General features: G+C 48.2%; 1 protein-coding gene across 1 annotated transcript in view; it reads right to left on the reverse strand.

The window, feature by feature from the left end:
• ETF1 (eukaryotic translation termination factor 1) overlaps window positions 1–21,512 on the reverse strand; it is a 37,414-nt gene extending 15,902 nt beyond the window's left edge. Inside the window, exons 1-3 of the mRNA XM_074960707.1 lie at window positions 21,350–21,512; window positions 21,157–21,264; window positions 198–373 (exon numbers count right to left, since the gene is read on the reverse strand). Of these exons, the coding sequence (XP_074816808.1) occupies window positions 198–373; window positions 21,157–21,264; window positions 21,350–21,504 (439 nt within the window). The 5' untranslated portion in view covers window positions 21,505–21,512. The remainder of the gene's footprint in view (window positions 1–197; window positions 374–21,156; window positions 21,265–21,349) is intronic.
• Window positions 21,513–21,732: the final 220 nt, after the last annotated feature.

Consider the following 21,732-nt stretch of genomic DNA (forward strand, 5'->3'; position numbering starts at 1 on the left):
GGTGATTTGCTTTAAACATCTTGATGGCAGGGGAGAAATTTACTAGTGCAAAGCAGCAATAGACAACATGCCTGAACAGCAACTTATGGTCTGCCTTGGCCAGCTTGCTGTAACAGCCCAAGCAAATATCGTAGTAAAGACAGTTTGCCTCGGGGAAACGTTTAGCAAGCAGGAGTCCCACACAGGCCCTGTGTTACCTTTGTTATAGAGTTTGAGTCTTTGCTGTACAGATGTAATGGCTCCCAGTACTGAAAGGCGATTCACTCGAGACTTTATGTTTGACGCGGTACCAAACTCATCCGCTAACATTTTTGCCACTCGTGAAATCTGGTCTTTGGGGGGAATGATCAACGAAATCATGCTGGTGCCATTGCTGAGGAAGGAAAAAAATGGGGTTAATCACAAAAATTAAGACAGCACATATTGCTTAGGGTGGGAAGAATACAGGAATGTCTTTGGTATGAACAATGCCCTAGGACTGATATTCCAACTTTTTTTTCTGGCAACTCAGTTGAAGAAAACTGTTGATCCCCATGACCCAACGGAGCTGGGGATGAGGGGTTTGGGATGAAGGAAGGGGTTCTGGGTTGGGGGGCTCAGAGCTGGGGCATGGGCTTACCTTGGGCGGCTCCTGGTCAGTGGTGCTACTAAGGCAGGCTTCCTGCCTGTCCTGGCTCCGCGGACCGTGCTGCGCCCTGGAAGCGGCCAGCAGCCGGTCTGGCTCCTAGGCTGAGGCACACAAGTGGCTTCGTGTATCTCTCATCTGCAGACACCATCCCCACCAGCTCCCATTGGCTGGGAGCCAGTGGTTGGGGTGGGGGCAGTGCGTGGAGCCCTGTGGCTCCCCTGCCTAGGAGCCTGACCTGCTGCTGGCTGCAGCATGTTGTCGGAACAGGTAGGGACTAGCCTGCCTTAGCCGGGTAGCACTGCCAATGGGACTTAACGGCCCAGTCAGCGGTGCTGATCAGAGCCACTGCAACCCAGTGCCTTACATTCCATGACCCAATACTGGGTTGTGACCCATAGTTTGAAAACCACTGCCCTAGGACAAGATGGGCATGTCACCTCCCCATTCACACTGTGCTCATTCTCCTTCCACCACTCACTGCTTGTTGTCTAATAGTACTAAACTCGTCACACAAGAATTTTGGCTCCCTGACTGTGGCACTATTAGCAGACTGGTGTGCTAACAAATCAGCAATTGGATTAGCCCCTGCCAATAAGTAGAGTCAGCAATGTAGATCTGACAGAAGCATGCTTTTCCAGCCTGGTCACCTTGCATCTAAAGGATGTGGACATTGGAAGGCAAATGAGAACTGTGTAAACAAACGTCACACCTCCACATTTCTCACTGCAGGGTCATCTTTTAATCAGTTCTATTTGTTCTCACAGGACAACAGCTAAGGAGCAAGAAGATCCTAAGCTGGTTTCAGCGCCTCTTTCCATTTCAGTTTTTTATACAAACGTCTGAAGTGAAAGTGACTCAAGAAAGAACAGTTTGCAGCGTAACCACAAGCCCCTTCCCATTGCACACAACCATGGAAGCCATTTTAAGCTAACGAGTTTTAAACAAACAGGTATGGGATTGCGAAGCAGCTTCTAGACTGTGCAAGCATGTCTGCTAGTTCAGCACTGCTAACTCCAAGCGTCCAAAAAAAATCATGAGACAGGCCCCCTAAAGAGTCACAGATTGGCTTTAAATGGGATTGGGATTCTTTTTGATTTGGTCTTCTGGGTTGAGCCCTCTGGGGTTTACTTTGAACTTCTCTGGCCACAAGGGCTGAAAATTTACTTCTAAATGAAAGTGAGAGTCTCATATAATCACAGGAATCCAGGAGCTGGGGCTTGAAGACAGCTACCAAGTATCATGAGATTCAAAGTCTTGAGAGTCAGTGCTAAGTACAGGGGGCTCCTCTTTTCTGGAGCCCTCATCCCCCGTTCTTTTTCAAACTGACGCATTAGTAACTGCCTGGGACGAACAAGAGATGCATGTAGCGTCTAAACAAGTGAACTACCAGAAAAGCTGGACATCCCTTTATTTTAACTATAATTAGTGTTACTACTGACTTTGCCAAGTAAGAACAGTTTAAGAGCCAGATTGGTTTTTGCAACTCAGTTTGGGAGGGAAAGTAGAGGTGTCATTTTCTCATCAGCTTTCTCTTCAGATTCTCACGCACTAGCATAGTCCTCCAAAGTACCGAGCGACAAACACACAGGGGAAGGTTTTTTAAAAGAAAAGCATTATTTCCTTTAGCCTTTGAATGAACAAGTGTCCTTGGTGTTTTCCAAGACCTACATTTTGGGCCAAGTTTGACCCAACAGCATAAGTTTAAACAAGTCCTTAACCTTAAAAATGACTAACTGGTTTTAAATATCCCTAACCACCACCACACAGAATCAAACAGCTGTGAAGAGTCATTTGCATGCAAGTTATTCCTTGAAGGGAATGTAAGCCACGGATCTGCAAGTGCAGCTCTGACTTCCAGGTCACAGCAGCCACAGAGTACTTCGTACCACTCTTTCAAGCAATTAGCTACCTCACTAAATGGCATGAACCTGTGGGAGACACAGTGGTCTAACACTCCCAGGTGGTTCTTTTTTAAGAGAAAGGCTGATGAGAATAGGAGCTAACTTCAATGAATGCTACCTTTAGAAAAACAGCTACAGATATCTCCTCTGAAAGCACCCTGAGACACCTGGAGACTAGAAATCTCTCTAGTTCACACTATTAGTTGAAAACAATTTATTTGTGGCATGAATTAAGAATAGTCCTGCTCCAACAGGGGAGAAGGTTTTTTGCCATGTGCAGATCTATACACTTTGTGCACTGCTTTTTAACAGCAGAGCCCTGGAGATTTCACACAAGTCTCTCTCCCTCCTCCACTGAGAACAGCGATGGAAAGAGATCATAGGCTGATGCAGAAGAGTGCCCTGGTGTAGAACAAAATATGGAGGGAGCACTTAGGAGGTTCCATAAGTGTGCTCCTAGCCCAGTATGAGATCATCCATAACTGATGGATCTTCAGTGAATGGCAGAGATCAGCCTTCACATCCCAACTTCATTGTTCTTTCCCCATCAACACATGTTCCTCAAGCCCCCTCTTCACCTAGAATTTCATACTATCTTAGAGCGTGCTGTTCTTCCTACTCTAGCTTCAGACAGAGATCTGATACATAGGTACTGGCACAGCTTGCCCAGTTCCTGCTACCATTCCCTCACAGCTCTACATAAGCTACGGCAGCAAGCAGATCAGGCAATCCCACATCTTGCAGGCTTCCCTGAGACAGGAGCCATCACTGCATGCTGGATTACTCATCCAATTTCACGCTAGCGTGAGACTGTTTGGACAACCCATGGTTAAGGGTATTGGGGAAGCTACGGCACATTGCCAAACTACCGTGCCACCTGTAAATCCTACCCCAACATAGCAGTAAGGAACCCCATTGCAATGAAACACTCATTGCCACATTCAAAACAGACTAGAACATATGAGACAGTGGGTATCTTCCCACTATCTTCGGCCATAATGGCACAACTGGCTTCAGAGATCCTTGTAGTCTGCTACTGCAGTTAGCAATACAAGAGCAAAGGAGCCCAAAGAGGAGGGAGAATGCACATCGAATTGCTTTGCTCAAGCCAGAGTTTGATTAGCATTAATATTCTGCTTTATACCCAGCACTTCAATGAATTCTGCCTTCCCAGTTCATGTGAAACATGCTAGGTGCTTTCCTCTGATTTGACATGCTTCACTACCATTCACACAGTGAAGGCCATTTCAGTGTTAACCGGTTCCTGCAGCATCATGTAAGACAGCATTTGCCATTAGAAAGGCGATTTGTCATTAAAGGCACTGCACTGTCTGAGCTTGAAGCTGGCATGGAAAAACAGACAGCTCAGTTATTCAAGTATCATTTTCCAGTTTACTGAGCCATTTCTGCCAGACACTACCATGACTATTCAGGTCCATTCAGCAGTTTATGCTGAGCATTCTGCTGCCATCTGCTGGGTAAGTGAGTAAAAGCAGCTTTATTTTTCATTAAAAAGGCAGGCAAGGAAGGTCAGACAACCCAAACACAGTAAGTCTTAACATTCTGGGTTCAGAGCGATTTTTTTGCTCTGAAGTAGTTTCACTTACCCGAACTGGGATCCATGAATGCTTTTGAGAGACAGGCCCATCAGCTTCTGTAACTTAATACTAAGTGGACCTAGGAAACTAGAAATCTAGTAAAATGCCAGCTCAAAGCAATAGCTTACCACAGGAAAGCAACTTTCCTGTCTCAGAGCAATTACATATCTGTAACTCATCATGCTGCTACATGGCCAAGCTATTCCTGTAAAGCACAAAATGAAAAAACTGAGCAGCACAGATTTGTGCCCTGCTGATCAGGCACAGAGGCATTCAGAAACAGCTTGCACTTAAAGATATTCCTGCTCCCCGTAAAATCCTCTTGCACCTCCCAGTCGGAGTATCCCCAAGTGCCTCGTCCATCTCACTGCAACCTCTGGAGGCTGTTGTGGAATCTGCAGGGCCAGAAAAAAATGCCTCTGGGCTCTCATGTGAAGCAATAGTGGACTTCCAAAGCAGACATTTTAGACAACTAGTTTGGCATGGCAGTGCTGAATATCCAGCTTGGGGAGCTGCCACTCCAAGCTGTGCTCATTTCTGTGTCTTTTCTAGACAGTCTGAAGGAAGAGCACAGCCACCGTATGAATGTTCACAAGACAAGTGGCACATTGCATTGGAGCGAGCTGCCTTCTGTACTTGTAAAAGGTTACTTTAATTACTATTGGCAATTGAGCTTCCTACTAGAGGCAGCCATCTTGCTGAGGTTTCTAGGCAGAGCTGAACAGATTTTCACATTTTCAAGTTTCAACAGATAAGCCAAGTTGGCAATCAGTTTAGTCTCTTCCAGAAGGGGTGCACACAGCCTCCCAAACAGCATCACCTCAGCAAACTGGCTGCCTGTTGCCCTAGACTCCAACGTGCTTTGGTACCGCACAGATCATTCATAGTGACAGCGATTCTTCCCTCAGCACCTTTCACAGAGTGCTAGGAGAGCAAGCAGAGATCACAGGTGGAAATCTGAGGAACAAGGCTCACTCTAGGCTGCTGTACTGACCTGACGCTGGCAAGGGAGGATAACTGTTTATAACCAACCTTGCTACATAAAATAGGAGTTAGTGGCCTACACTGAAATATCAGAGGAACCTTTGTTAGATACACAGAAAAAACAACTGAGCAGTAGCTGTTCCACAATAGACCATTTTACTCTATCACCACAAGGTGTAATGAGCAGATATCAGCAAATCTAAGGAATGTCAGTAGTCAGAGCTGGCGAAGAGCTGTGTGGAGCTCGAAAGCTTGCCCTTTTCACCAACAGAAGTTGGTCCAATAGAAGATATTACCTTCACCCATCTGGTCTCTCCAATAACTAAATGCTATCAGTCAAGTGCAGAGTTGGCTTGCTTTGGTTGAAGGAAATAAAAGCTGGGAGCAATGTTCTCAAAGGGCTATTCTAAGCCCTTATTTCTTTAACTGCAGGAGACAGCAAAGAGCCTACCACAAACAAGATGTGCAGATAAGTTATCCTAGCTACATACTGTAGCTGGAAGACTTTCTATTGAACCGTCGAGCCCAGACACTGCTATCAGAAGAATCGCCTTCCTGGATGTACTTGTGTATTTTCTCCCTCCAAAAGTGACTAGAGAATACAAGCAAAGTCCCTCCATGTTTAATGTGGTGGCAACGGGCTGGGCAGAACAACTCCCCACTGCCATACATAACTGACTTACAGGTTATGCCTCATTGAGGCACATGTCCCATAGCCAAATGGGAGACTGATGGAAGCTATGCACTGAAAGTTTCAGTCAGTACTGCACGTTCATCCAGATGCCCACACTTCTGAATGATCAATAGGCACCACTGGCCCCCAAGTGTTTGAGGCTCAGCAAGTGTCCATTAAATTCAAGAATCCAATACAGCAAAAACAAAGAATGCTACATTAGTGGGGGAGGAAGGCTCAGAAAAGGCACGATTCTGCAAATATTCAATATCTGGAAACTCACTGACTTGACACTGCCTCGCCTCTCCCCATGCCATACTGCCACAGCTGCAATGAGGCCCCTGAGCTTGATCCCCTTGCTCAGGAGCTGCTGGCAGTCCTGTAAGGCCTTCTCCTTTCCTTCAGGATGCTCTGGCCCCCCGAAGGTCTGAAATACCCTGAATTTGCTGACCTTCCCGGCACAAAGTAGAGACTGCGTTGGACTGGTGTTTAGTGGGAAAGTATAACACATGCTGACCACGTGGCTCTGAATCAAAGGGTTTATGGTAGGGTGGGAGGAAGAGGTGCTGCTGCCGCTCTGGCGGAGTTTTACTTTACCTCCGCATTTCTATGCTCAGAGTGCTGGATGGGTGTTCAACATGGATTTTGCATATACAAGTCTCAAAATCATTGAGAGTCTTGGTTTTCTCGTTAAATCTGTCTTATACACATACCATTTTACTGAATACCGATAGTCACCCGCAACTAGGCAATGCCCCAATTCTGTTCAGTCTGTTTTCTGCACCTAGCATTATAGGAAGAGTACCTGACAATGCTATCCTAGCTACATGGCACCCTGAAAGTCATGTTTTGGGAAGCATGCAGACAGGGCAAGCATTTCCCAGATAGGCACCAGCACTGCCACAGAAACAAGGAGAGGCAGTGTCAAGTAGCCACTGCCCAAACCCATTCAGGACTTGATAGACCAACATCACTTTGAAACGCACCCAATAATAGAAAGCCCTGGCTCAGTCTTCAAGGAGCTGACATATTCTGCTGCCAGAGAGGAACTAACACAACCTCCAAGAAGAGAAGTGAAAATGCTTTCTACAGAACTGGCCCTTCCTGAGGTGGTCTCAGCCCATCAGGAACAGGCAAAATGCCATGTGATCCATTCCAAGTAATCAGAATCTTGAAATGTCCCTTGAGCAGCAGACAAATGATTCACAGATATCTAAAGAGAGCCAAGAAATTAGCTAACAGTTTGGACAGGGCAAGCTTCAAGCAGCAACTGATGGGGCCCAAATACAGGTTAAGTTCAAACCCAGGTCATCTGGAGCATTTACTCACTGTAAGTGGCAAATGTTTTGCACCTCTCAATATAGACTCAGTAAGAGCCCCATGTTCTCTTTCATCAATACATTACCGTTTGTGTGGGTTTCTCAAGTGCACCAAGATGCAAAGAACCACCTCATCTTCTGCACAGTGTCCTTTCAAAGGAAGGTTGCGGGAGGTGCTAGTGTTCCGTGCAGCATCTTCGTTGGACCACGTGGAATGCGCTGCTCAACTACCGAGAAAAGGGCCAGTTGCTAGGTGGAAGGAAGTTGGGATCAAGTATCTGATAGTAGCTGGGAAAGAGAAGGACCCTCTGCTTGGGACTGTGGTGGCAAAAGTATGATCTGTTCCTTCTCTAACTGTTGATCTGGGTGTAAGGAGGGAGAACTGGAATTTGAAGGAAATGGAATTCCTTGCCCTGAAAGGCACTTCTGATCTGTGCAAAGCTAGTACCTCAGCTGCCCTGTAGTACCCCACTCCACCCTGCGGCAAACTGGTGCAGCTTAGAAGCACTGAAGGGAGTTGCAATGCTTAACAGCATTGTGGACTGAAGTGACAGCTTGGGCCCAGTCTCCCACAACATAGTTCTCACCCTGTAAACTCAATCCCTGCTTTTGTTCAGCCCCATGTGCCAGATTAGGCAGCATTAAACAAAGATGCCACACCGAGAATCATTTGGATTGTCCAAGCTCCCCCACTTCCTCTGTCTCACCAAGGACTGCCTCAGGGTAGAGATGGTCCCCCCATGGAGGGGAGTTCTGGAGGGTAGCTGCGGGAACAGTCACCAGCTGCTGCACAACCCTTGGACGCAAGCTGGGGAGCCAAGCACTGAGGCTGACAAGCAAGAGACACTAAGTGACAAGGCTCTTCTCCCCCAACCCCTTGTCTAGGCAGGGACCCCACTCCGGCCTGTGGGAAAGAGCCCCACAAGGATGAGACAGGTGGGTGTCGAGTGAAGGAGCAGATACGAGACTGCTTACACTCAGCAAGATGCTACCCAGAGGCAATGCTTCCCCTGAGCAGCTGCTGGCCTGCTGCAAGCAATGACTCCTGCACTCAGCATGCATGGCTCATCTGCGGGGGGGGGGGGGGGGGTGTGAGGGGGAGGGGGAGGAGGAGGAGGTGGTGATAGAAGAACAAGGTCATGTACCTCCTCACACTTTCATCCAGCAGGAACTAGGCCCGGTGCCACTGCTGGGCTTTTGTAACATGTCAGACCCACCAACTTCCCTCTGAAGCCTCTAGTTTGGCCTCTTCCCTTCACCCATCCCTTTGGAGGTCCCTAAGCTGCAACTGTTGCTCTGAAAATTCTGCCACAGCTCGTCTCCTTACTAGATCCCAACTCAGGTAATGCCATATTGCTGCCATGAATGCCCTACCGTTCCAGCAGACTATGGCATTTTTGGCTGCCCATGTACTGCTGCAGAGCACTGACGTATGATGCTAATGAACCACTGATCCACCCATGGTCACTGCACTTCATTGGTGGGTAAAGTTCTCTCTCTATATCCCATAGCTCCCACACAGGGGAGCAGAAACTGAATTAGTTACTGCCATTCTGCTGTATTCACCTTTCAGCCAAGGATTTCAAAGCATCAAGGTATGGGCATGTTCTGAGTGGAACCTTGCAGGCCTGGAGCACCAGGGTTCTCCTGGAGCAGTAAGGCAGATATTGGTAACCCATGTGAACACTTTTATACTTCAGACACTGATGACTCACTTTCAGACGTAGTTCTGCCACCAATTACTGTACTTTCCAAATTCAAAAGATTTTAGCTGCACTACACTATTAGGCCAGTCAGTTTGGAGCAAGATGTATCCTGAATGACTGAAGCAAGAAGGCCAGATTTGCATATTCAGATGTTTAGGCCTCAGGGGTACACAGGGAATAGCGAAGTGATTGCAAAGCACTCACCAGTAAGCACAGCAAGTTGTCCCCTTCTCAGTTTCCCACTCCCATCTCTCACTGTGTCTATCTTTCAGATAAGCCAGTTTCAGTCATGATCTGTTCCTGAATGATGCTCTGTGCAAGAACCATGCTGTTTGGTAGTGCTTCATGCACTGTTGTGAAGGAAGATTACAGGGCACACAGAGGTCACTCCAAATGCTTCCCTTCAAGCACTTTCCTTGACATCATATGGTGTAGTTTTCCCAAACCCAGAGGCATCAGAGCCTGGCAATCAGATGCACCCCAGAGAGTTCTTTACACTGACTGCCAATGCATGAGATATGAAAGACATGCAGCAAGCTGTCCTGGAGCACATCTGCACAGTTAGCATAGCTCAATAGAAAAGTTAAGAGCAGGGAAAGAAAAAAGCTTGAAGAAACACTTCCGGAATTGACAGGCAAGGAAGGCAATGGGCAAATGGCCAGCTCCCCTTTACAGTTACACACATGGCACAAGGAAAACTGGTGTCCTGGAAGACTAGTTTTCCTAGGGGTCTCGGACACCCACCCCATGGATTTATATTTATCCAGCTCCATGACATACTGCAGAAAGCAAGCTCTTATTTACAAAAGAGTGTAATGCTGCCTTAGAAAGAACCAGCTCCCAAGGGTGAATGGCAGCCACTCAGCATTTGCATATTTAACTCCTAAGCCTAAGGACAACACAAAGGCCAGCATCCAAGTAACCTAGCTGCACAGCTGGGTAACAATACATATGACCAATAAGCCAAGAGCAAGCGTAGTACTCAATGTATGTCATCACTGAGTAATTGGAATCATTGTGGATAGTTCTCTGAAAACATCTCACTCACTGTGCAGCAGCAGTCAAAAAAGTGACCAGAATGTTGGGAATCATTAGGAAAGGGATAGATAAGATGACAGAAAATATCATATTGCCTCTATAAGTCCATGGTACGCCCACATCTTGAATACTGCGTGCAGATGTGGTCACCTCATCTCAAAAAAGATATTGGAATTGGAAAAGGTTCAGAAAAGGTCAACAAAAATTATTAGGGGTATGGAACGGCTGCCATATGAAGAGAGATTAATAAGACTGGGACTTTTCAGCTTGGAAAAGAGACAACTAAGGGGGCATACGATAGAGGTCTATAAAATCATAACTAGTGGGAAGAAAGTAAATAAGGTTTACTCCTTCTCAGAACACAAGAACTAGGGGTTGCCAAATGAAATTAATAGGCAGCAGGTTTAAAATAAACAAAAGGAAGTCTTTCTTCACACAACGCACCGTCAACCTTTGGAACTCCTTGCCAGAGGATGTTGTGAAGGTCAAGACTATAACAGGGTTAAAAAAAGAAAAATTCATGAAGGATAGATCCATCAATGCCTATTAGTCAGGAGGGCATGGATGCAAAACCATGCTCTAACCCAGTGGTTCTCAAACTGAGTCAGGACCCCAAAGTAGGTCGGGACCCCATTTTAAGGGGGTCGCCTGGGCTGGTGTTAGACTGCTGGGGTCTGGGGCCAAAGACTGAGCCCCACTGCCCTGGGTGGTGAGGCTCAGGCTTTGGCTTCAGCCAGCCCTCCTCAGCACTGAAGCCCTTGGCCTTTGGACCACCCACCCAGGGCGACAGGGCTTGGGCAGGCTCAGGTCCCCCATCGTGGGGTCTTGTAGTAATTTGTCGTCAGAAGGGGGTGGCGGTGCAATGAAGTTTGAGAACCCCTGCTTTAACCTGAAGTCTGGCTACCAAAAAAGGGCCATACCCTAAGCAGTCTTTCTGCAAACACTCCTTATCAAGAGTGGGCCAGCTCACACAACAGACATTTAGCCCTCCCTTCAGCCTGGGCTAAACAGCTCATAGCTTTGATGGGCTCTCTGGTCGAAGATGGCCAACACCAGGTTTCATAAAGCACTCTTTATACACCGTAACTGAAGCAGCTGTTTAGCAATCCAATTAGAACACAGAACACAAGAGTAACCATAAAGTAAGGAAGTCTACTTTCATTGGTGCCTCTTAGCTTGAAGCACAAAGGGATCTGTTAACAGGACAAGTTTATTAGGAATGAGAGCACATGCTGACTGTCAGTTTTAGTCCTTTATCTTTTCTTCAAGGAGAAAGCGTCTCTTGCTAACCTGCAACATCTCACTAACAGGACAATAGCCATTGCTCTACCTCCTAGAGAGCTCATAGCAGCAGGACACTAAGCAAAGGCAGAGAGACTTACAGAGACTCCAAAAAGCTGACTAATGGGACAGGAATTAGGTTAATGATGATATGTAACTTAAGTTATGGAGTCTAAAGCTTCTCCTTAAGGTTAATAGTTAACATAGTCAATTGTACGACTTTTAATGCACTTCTCTCATCTACCAGAGCAGTAACTATTCAGAGAACTCCCTAGAAGCTAAGCAACATCTCTATTAAACAGATTTAGGTGAGCTTTCAGGAGAAACAGAAAACATAGAACTCTTCTCACATGCTGCAGACTTGACTGAGGGACCCTCAGCCCAAAACAAGAGACTTATTTTCCCTTCAGTAACGTAAATCTCATGTAGTGTTCCTGGTGGATAAAGGTCTAATAGTTGGGACCTAACTCAAGCCTTCTCTCTCAGGTTGAATATGGAGTCATTTACTTTGGAACTGCCCCAACCCTGATGCAAGAAAAGGCAAAGGGGTTTTATTAAAGGTGAACCCACCATGTTACAATTCCAGATTCCTCTGTTCAGTGCATGGGAGGGGTTGCATGGGAGGGCACCTAAAGCTTGATGCTTGGAAGCAGACATGCTCTGAGACTGTGCAGACGGGAGTACCTTTATCTCCTTCCTGCACTCCTCTGGCCACACACAGACATTCCAGAGTCCCGTTTCCCTCCCCACTCACCCCACCAAGCCTCAAGACAGATTGTGATAGGGGCTGCAAATCCCTCCAGCCCACAGAGGGAGACAGGGAAGACTAGAGGGCTTGGAAAGTAGCCCAGTTAATGTATATATTGTCACACTCTTCTCCCAAAGTCCTGCTGCGGGATGACAGTTGTGTCCTGTTTGCAGTCAACTTTTTACTGCATTTTTTAAAATGCAGCCTGTTCCCTCCCCTCCCCAATGCCATTAGATAGGCTTTTCCTTCCTGCTTTCACATCTTGGCACTATCTTTTCCTCTATTACCAGTATCCATCGTTCCTCCCCATCACCTTAAACCCCTTTTGTTCCCCACCATGTGTTGCCTTCTACACCTCCCTCCCCTGAATTTTCAACTCTGCTCTTCTAACTTTGCTAATCTCTCCCTGTCCATTTCCCACTCAAACCTACCCCCAACAGAGTGCGCAGTTTGTCACCTAATGTCCACAGGATTACATCATAATAAGTGGCTATATAGCCCAGGGGCAGTGCCTAGGTGATAAGCCAAACCACACTGCCCTAGGAGTGCTGGGATTCCTATCAGGATGCCATCCCCAGACAATTTTGTAGCCTTTGTGATACAGATACTTCCTTCCCACCTCTGGCTGCTGTTCTATGTGATCCTCTCCCCTCCCAAAGCTCTTCCATTTGCTGCATGAGTGGTCTCTGCTAACCCAGCCTTCCCTAGTCTCAGATTTCAGGTTCTCCTCAGTGAGCAGTCCACTGCTGGCCTCTGTTGCTCAGAGTTTGCCCTGCTGCAGCAAGGTAAAGCCTATTTGATTTTTTTGAAGAGTTTCACAGCTACCCCGGGGGTATGCCCAGCAGCAGACCCAACGGACAAGGCTCTGGTCAGTTTGCACTTTGCTGCATTTCGGTAGAGTTCTAAGCAGCAACAGCACAGGAGCTGGATGGCTGCAGTGCAGGCTCAGGAAGACAGAACTGCTTACACTCCCGCTCACCTTTGGGAGCTTTTCCACAACCACAAGGGACGCTAAGAGGAAAGCTTAGATTCTGCGGAAGTGGGTAACGTTCAGTGGGAAAGCTGCAGACTCAGGACTGGGAAAGTTTCCTATTCAACCAGACAGAGTGAGTTTTCCAGCTCCCACTCACCAGGATCCAGAGTTGGGGTAGAGTCAAGATGGAAATGAGGATACCAATTCAAGCTGCAAGGGCTTTGCTTGTGGGGAGAGCGCCAGAAGAGTGTGCGCAAATGAGAACGGATACTGCAGCTTGTTCCTTCTTAAGCCTGGCCTCCACTTGGATGTTGATCAGTATAACTGTCAGGTTTTTTATTTTTTGTTTTGTTTTTTGGGGGGAAAGGGGGCGGTTTACTGAAATAGAGATATCAGTACAAACCCTCATGTGGATGCAATTATACTGCTATAAAGGTGCCTAACACCAGTTCTCCAATCCATCCGCCCAACACAGAAATAGCCAGGGGGGATCCACACTAGGGAGGGCTGTACTGCATTAACTAGACCAGTGTAGTTGAGGCAGCATAACCCAGTATTAACAAGGCCTTATGCTATGCCTGCTATTGATAGAGCGAGCCATTCACAGCCAGGAAGATCTGTTGTTTCGACAAGTACTTTAAATACTCATGTTGCTGAATTTTGATATATTCTTTGTTATCTTCATCAAAACACACAAGCCTGTCTCTCTCGTGCACACCAACAAAATGCCAGCATGCCCCTACTGAACCTTTTCCTTTAGCCAGAGCCCTGTCCTCAGACAGGACAGGAACTAGGCAAAAGTGTAAAGGGACATCTCACTCAAAACAGAGTGCCCATTCATTCTTACAGGAGCGTGACGTCAGCCATTCAAGGTTAGTGCTATGCAGCATACAAAATCCCTACTACTTAATAAAATTTATGGGTCATTTGTTAAGAGGCCCGTCATGCCAATATCACACCAACTACTAAATCTGCCTTTTCTCCAGAGCCAGCAGGGTATGTGAATTTCCAGGGGGCCCACAAAGTCTTGCCAGCTCACAAGACTGGCATGGTCCGAGCATGCACCAAAACAATGTAGATCTAATTCAAGCCCTCCCAGCTTTGACAGCGTGCCATTACCCAGAATGGATTTCAATTAGTGTAGCACAGGGCTGGAAAGCAATGGCAGCCTGAGGCTACTCCTGTAACTGGGCCATTCCACATGGGTCAGTAAGTTGCCTGATGGGTCAAAGGAAAATTCAGAAACAATGGCAGCTTTCTGCAACACATACTGGGTACCACCTTTTGTTAAGTTATAAGTATAACCAGTTTTGAAACAGATCAGCTATTAAGTGTGCTATTTTGCAGGCATTCCTGCATGCAACTTGGAACCTCAATCTTTTTACCTCACTTTGTATTTACTGTGTTTACTTTCCTATATCTAAGACATGAAGAGACCTGCTGGATAGCATGCATCTCCCTGCAAGAGCCTGCACGGCTCTGCCTTCACAGGGATGATCCTGATCACTAAGCCTCCCCCCAGCCCACCCCGGTTGGTTTAGTTCTTAGGATTAGGTGCAGAATTGCTTCTGAACAGGTCAATTTCTCCTTTTGCTAGGAAAGGAAGCATCTGCTTTAGTTCCCAAGTGAACCCCCCTTTTTAAGGCTATTTACTTAGTTTGGAAGAAATGCAAACCTGATCTATCATGGGCCAGTAAAGCTACTATACAATCCTAGAGGGTCAGGGGTATTCCACAGTCACTTCACCGGCTACTGCCCTTAACTCTTACCCATCCATTTGTCAGCCTTACTTGTGTTTGCAGACACTATCAGCCCCCACAACACTCCTTCCAAGTTTCTGCTTTGCCCATTTCAACAACACTTAGCAAGATCTATTTCCCCTCAACAACACTTAGCAAGATCTATTTCCCCTCAACAACACTTAGCAAGATCTATTTCCCCTGAAAGGGAATCCCTCTACTCGGGTGCAGAGCTGCTGCTACAGCTGTCCCTCCGTCACCCTCCTTCTCTTCCAGCCCTGTAAGGATGGATTCACATAAGGACTCACAGGCTCAGCAGTCCTGAATGCAGTTGTTGGAGATGATTTGCTGGCTAGTAAGCATTCATCCTCATGATCATCTCCCTTTCCCCAATACCCTCAGTTTATCTGATGGTTTTAGGTGGCCAACATGCTCATGTCATTAGGCTCTGCTGTACAGGCACCATCAGGAGTGTTCCTCCTTACTGTAGGGAGGACAGCTCCTCTATCAGTCCTCCTTTGTACTCCCTTACTCTGGGTTTGAAAATCCATTCACCCCCCAAGCGGGGCAGCAACATCACCTCAACTTGATAAGAGCGTGATCAAGATGGCTTGCAGAAACTGAGCCACTATTCAGGTTTACCAAGCAGCAACAGTTGAAGTTAATGAGTCTGGCAGTTTCACAGCTATCTAGTTCAGCCACCCTGGTCACCAAGAAAATTCAAAGATTGTGTCAGCTTTATACGGCTAGTGGGAAAGCTGTGGGCAGCAACAGAAGCAGACAAGAGAATTATTCAAAGGGGGAGGGATGAAAGAGGACCAACCAAATAAAAAGAGGCTAGGGAGGAGTACAGTGGCCAATACCATTTCTCTTCTGCCCTCTGCAGCAGCCAGACCACAGTGGATAGGAATAGTTAGAGCAGTGGAGACACCAGCCCACTGCTGCACTAGCCAGGAGGCTCAAAGAGAACTCCTCTCCCAGCACATGGACAATGTGAAGAGTCAGTTATGTAAGAATGTAATAGCCAAAGATGATTCAAAAAAATGACCAAGCACTGCACCTGGGTAAGAATTTCAGCACTCTCCCCTTCCCTTGCAGCTGGAGATGACTAGGGGCTGGGTTTCTCTCCAGGGTACTGCACTCACCTTACTGGCCCCCAGCCAGTCTGCCACTGGCTAGTAGTAGTTAAGTCACCAGGGTCACAAGTACGTAGGTTTTCAGGCCCTGTCTGCTCTCTCTCACACAATAAGAAGCAGATAGCTACTCTCCCTCCCTCATCATTCCCTAAGGAGTCTGCCTCATTAACTTTTACAAGATCAGTTTGCAGCTCATCTAACTTGGGAGAAAGGGGAGTAACTAATAAGACATGGCTAGTTTGGACCATCAGACACTCCCTGACCACAGCTGTTCCCTTCCAGCAGCAAAGGGAAGAGAAATCTGATTCAATGGGTACTTAACTGGCCAGATGCTGATGAGAAAGAGAGCAGGGTCCAAGGACAGCACCTTGACAGGAATTCCACCACCTTTCCAGGAGCTGGTATTGTCTGGGATGTTGCCCCAAATCTCTCTGGTGGGACCCCTCTTTTGTAGTGGCCTCTGCCTAGTCAGCATCTGGTAAATATGGAGTCCTGTTCCATTCCCTCAGTTTTCTGGCCACATCCCTGCTGCTTACCTCATCTATTCCATAGACATGATAAAAGTATTCCCTGGCATCGCACTCACTTGTTAACCCTTTCGGGAACACCCTGCAGATTTCACTGAGATTTTACAAGTGGTCAAAAAAGAGCCAGAATAGCTTTGCCATCATGTGTCTACTCATTACCTTGTGCTGTACAGACTTAGAGCCACCTCAGTTACACCCAGCACATGGAACTGGGACACTGCTTTTGGTTACTGTTTACCGCATCTCCACCCTTCCTTACTAATACACTTCTGAGTCCCTACCCTTTGCATCACCCTGTTTCTCCAGGACCATGCCTGCCACCCACCCATCCTAGAATTCTCAGAGCTGGTCCTCCAACTTCACAGGGAAAGGAAATGACTCCTGAGGACAGGAAAAACCTGTTCCACTGGTTCAATTCTCTTGTGCTGAAGAACTTTGAGCTATTAGGTAGTTGCTGAGCCTATCCCCATCTGAGGAGCAGCGTAAGATATAATGTGTTCATCAGGGATCGACTTATGGGTTCTTGCAACCAACACATTAGAGCATAACCTGTCCTGTCTACACTAGGCTCTTTACAACACAGTTAGTTAACATGTTTTTAAAAGACCTCTCTCAGTCTCGGACCCTCTGGTTAACATGTGGTAACACACACAAAGGGTATGTCTACACCAGTGGTTCTCAAGCTGTGGGTCGGGACCCCAAAGTGGGTCGCAACCCCATTTGAATGGGGTCACCAGGCTGGCTTAGATTTGCTGGGGCCTGAGGAAGAAGCCAGAGCGCCGCCGCGCCCCCCCCCCCCCCCGCATGGTGAAGCCTGAGGACTTCAGTCCTGGGCAGAGGTGCTCAAGTTACAGGCACCCTGCATGGGGCTGAAGCCCCTCGGCTTCTGTCTACCCACCCATGGCAGTGGGGTTTGGCCCTCTCCCACTCAGGGCAGCGGGGCTCAGGCTTCAGTCCCCCCTGCTGGGGTTGTGTAGTAATTTTTGTTGTCAGAAGTGGATCACAGTGCAATGAAGTTTGAGAACCCCTGGTCTACACTATGGAGCCTATGCCAGCATAACCATCAACGTACCCCTGGCGTAGGTGCAGCCTACACCCACAGAAGAGTTTGTCAGCACAGGAACAGCACTGCCCTGAACAGTGTTAGCTACATTGACAGAAACCCTCTGCCAGCACAACTACATCTGCACTAAAGGGTTTGTTGGCATAGCTGTGTCGGTCAGGGTGTGCATTTTCCCACCACCCGCTTGACCAGGGTAGCTATGACAACAGCTTTTAAGTGAAGACCAAACCAAAGTAAAATCCTAATGAAGACATGGTAGCTGCAGTTCTAGCATGTGTTGCAGAGCTAGATGAATCCTAGGATCTGGTGTTTCCCTGACCTGCTAGCACAAGTTTAAGTTAAACTGCCTTGTCTTCACTAAGATTTTACTATATATTAGCCAACACATAACATGCTCCTCTTCCTCCACCCACCATGTCCCTTATTTCTCTAGTCCACAGCCTGGTGCTTTGCACCAAAACACTTGATTTAGAGGGTATTATCCTTTGTGCAAAACTTTTTCCCCCTTAACTGCATTCACTCTGTTAGTTTCCACGCTGCCTTTTTTCTGATGCTCATGGTTTCTGTGCTTGGTTGAGTTCTCTCACTACTGACCCTTGCAACAGTCATCTACTGCAAACAAAAACTCCAAAGAACTACCTTTCTGGACTAACCCTGCTTATGTCAACACACTTGATTTAATTGGGGGATGGGTCCTGCTTTGAGCAGGGGGTTGGACTAGATGACCTCCTGAGGTCCCTTCCAACCCTGATATTCTACGATTCTCTTCTATGATTCACTTGGAAACTGAGCACCAGAATGCTAGTAGTACACGATGGCTAGTGAATGTTCCATGCAGCCCAGCTATCATCAGCATCTCTCTAAACAGTGAGGGATGCTAGAGCACAGTGGCTGACTTCACAAGCAGTTTAATAGGAAACTCCAGCACACACCTGTACCACCCCATACCTGCTTAGTTTCCTACTGCATTCTGAATTCAAAGATACAAGCTGTCTTCATTAGCTACACAATAGCTCTAATAGCTATAGCTCTCCCAACCATGCAGGGCTTGAGCTAGTGCATTAAAAATGCAGCAGAGACTTGGGCTAGCCACCCGAGCTCAGACTCATGGGTTTAGTGGGCTTGAGCATCAAGCTGCTGTCTGGGCTGCAATGTTCACACAGCTAGCACAAGTGACTCCTCCTGGGGTAGGCGGCTCACTCCAGGCTACAGTGTAGACATAGTTCAGGCTCCTATGGAGTCAGACTAAATAATCAGCAAAAATACACTGGTTAGTCACATTAACCCAGGGCCATAACCACCCCCAGGTAAACATACATGAGATCAACACAGCTCTGAAGAATAGCTCAGTATCAGCTGGTGATACTGGAACAACTGGAAGGAAAAGTATCCTACAGATCCCTGAACTGGAACAGACATTCAGTGTTCTAGATGAGTGTGGGTATGTAATGACTACTTCACTATTCACACCTAGAAGTTGTCTCTTCTACCAACAGTAGTTGGTCCAATAAAAGATATCACCTCACCCACCTTGTCTCTGTAAGATCATCAAACAAGGGGTGAAGAACTGACTTCTTTTCAACATCCAGGCCAAGAAGCTTCAAACAATTTTCTTTTTTTTGCACCTAAACTGCTAAGTGAAAGCACTGGAGAAAGGGCCTGAGGCACAGATAATGTAACGTGACCATATATTTCTGAGAAGGGTTAGCTGCCAGCTTTTGGGGGAGTCAGGGGTTCTGACTCTTTTACAGCAAGACAATCACTTTTTTGCTGTGGTAGTAAAGAGAAAAGATACCATTAGTCACTCACACCAGAGAAAGTAGAGGAAGTATATAAAGCTCTACCTAGCTGACTGCAGAAGAACTGAACAAAAGTCAAACCCTGAGCCCACTTTTCTCCAGCATGCCCTTGCATCTAGGGTAAAACCCAACCCAGCATTAGGACTGTCTGCACAAGCCTCCACAAACCCCAGACTAGAAGCTGACATTCTTAAAATCCAGCTGACATGACAACTGGGCCATTAGGAGTTCCCAACTCCACCCCATTCAAGAGGAGGGCTCAGCTTGGTGCTCTTGCAGCCACCAGGAAAAGCAGCGCTCAGACGGTTCTCCACTTCCCTTAGATGCACAAGATTAGTCTTCAGTGCTGAAAAACACAGAGGGGCTGTGGTGTTTCCATGGGCAAACAGCTGTAGAGAGCTTTTGCTTAATGAAGCAAGTCATAGACCTACCGACTGCAACACAAACCTATTTCCTAGGTTCACAATGGTGCCTTGAGGAAGACACTGCAATTCTCTTCCCCCCACTCCCCCCCCAAAAAAAGAAAAATCAATTCCATGCTTTGCTTTTGTAATTAAACTTTTATCATTGTGTCTCTATAGAGAGCACTTCACTCTCCCTCTTGCATTTAAAATACTCCAACCTTTAAACACAAAGGTTTTTATTTTCAGCCGAAATCAACTGAAACATTGAAGGCACCTGCTTGTTTCAACAGCCTCTTTAGACAGATTATTAGAGGCTGCTAAAGAAAGCTGAAGCTTCCCCCCTCCCCCACCCAGTGATACTGGAACAACTGCAAGGGAATGGAAAATATCTTACAACTCCCTGAGCTGGAACAGACATTCAGTGTTCTAGCTTAGTGTGGGCATGTAATGGTTACTTCACTATACACACCTAACATTCCCCCACATTTTAGCTCTGCTGAGAAAATGCCAGCTTTTAGGAACTTCATCTCAAACCACCTCTGACCAAAATGCATACCACATGGCAACTGCCAGACTTACTCAGTGATATGCGCACATCTCGAGTTACAAGCTACTAATGCTAGGATAGCTTACTTTCTGCCAAGAATGTATCCAGTTGCTATTAGTATATGCCAGCAGTTAGTTAAGGTATCACAGTCAGCTTAAACCTCCTTTCCCCTCAGTTATCATCAAGAGTGTCTCTGTATCTGGACTCCCAAAGCATCACATGTTGCACATTTCTGAACTTCTGGGCAATTTGGAGAGCCCACTGTTCTAGATCCGCAACTTTATCTAGATGCCTATGCAGATGTTTAAGGGAAAATGCCACAACACACAGGAAATTTATATGAGATCAAACCATGAAGCCATCCAGTCCCGTATCCCGTACGGCAGCACTCAGTACTTAGTTCTTCAGAAGAAGCTGCAGGACACCCACAAGGGATTATTATGGGGTCATTTATCCACAGGGGAAGACGCACTGATTTAAACCCCAAGACACAAAAATTTAGTTACCCTGATCAATTCCACCTCATGTTTTGTGTCACCCTGGCTGTCCTCACACAGGGACATCTTCGCATTCAGATCCCGCCAACCTGTCAGCAGGGCTCCAGCACCGATGAGCATAACATGATCACCCCGGTACCGGGCCTTGGCAGAGCTGCCAGCGGCTCCTCACTCACTGCCCGCCCTGCTGCCCGACGGTGCCGCTCCCAGCCCGCGGGAGCCGCGCACGGGGAGGGGAGGCCGGCCCAGTAGCTTGTTCCCCCGACCCTCATCGCCCAAGGCGGAGCAGCCTCAGGGGCCCGCTGCCCGCTAAGCCCGGCGCCGGCGAGGCCCCCTCCACCCGGGTGGGGCTCGCTCTGGCCCGAGCGATTCGCGCCCGGCCCAGGGTCGGTTCAAACGCTGCCCCGCGCAGGCCAGCGGCGGAAACCAGCCCGCCCCCGGACCAGCGGAGCGAGGAAACCGAGCCTCCGCCCCGCCGGGGACACGCGGGAGTGGCGGCCGCCCGTCCGCTCCCAGCTGGGACGGGGGAGACCCCACCCCGGCCCCCTCAGCCCCGGCCCCGCGCAGGCCCCGCCCGCTCCCCGCTGCTGCTCACCCGCGGGCCGCCTCCAGGCTCTTGATGAGCTTCTTGATCTTCCAGATCTCCACGTTCCGGTCGGCAGCGCTGGGGTCGTCCGCCATCTTCTCCTCCTCCGCCTCCTCCCTGCGGCGGCCGGGCCGGCGGACACAGAGCACAGCGGTTAGTCCCGGCCCGCGCGCCCCGCGACCCCGCCCGGAGCGGCGCTCACCTCAGGCCCTGTCCCCCCGGCGGCGGCGGCTCCTCCTCCCTGCGCGGCGGCGGGGGCGGCTCGGGGCTCGAGGCGGCTCTGACGTCGGAAACCGGCTTCTCTCCCCCTCTCCGCGCTGCATGTGTTGCAATCCGCTCACATGGGGCCTGTGACATCACTTCCGAGGGACCCCGGAGAGGGCGGGGAGGAGAAAAGGGGGCGGGACTCTCCGGCTCCGCCAATCGGCGCCTTTCCGGTCGCTCTTCGCCATTGGCTGGTCCCGCTGGGCCGCGCTCTCCGCATCGCTATTGGCTGACTACCTCAGACCAGCCTCCGCCCCCCGTGCAGCGCATGTCGGGGTTTGTAGTTCTCCGGGCCGGGAGGGGGCAGAGCTGGTCACAGGG

Source organism: Natator depressus, chromosome 8 (genome assembly GCF_965152275.1).
Source record: "Natator depressus isolate rNatDep1 chromosome 8, rNatDep2.hap1, whole genome shotgun sequence".
In the NCBI taxonomy this organism is placed as follows: Eukaryota; Metazoa; Chordata; order Testudines; family Cheloniidae; genus Natator; species Natator depressus.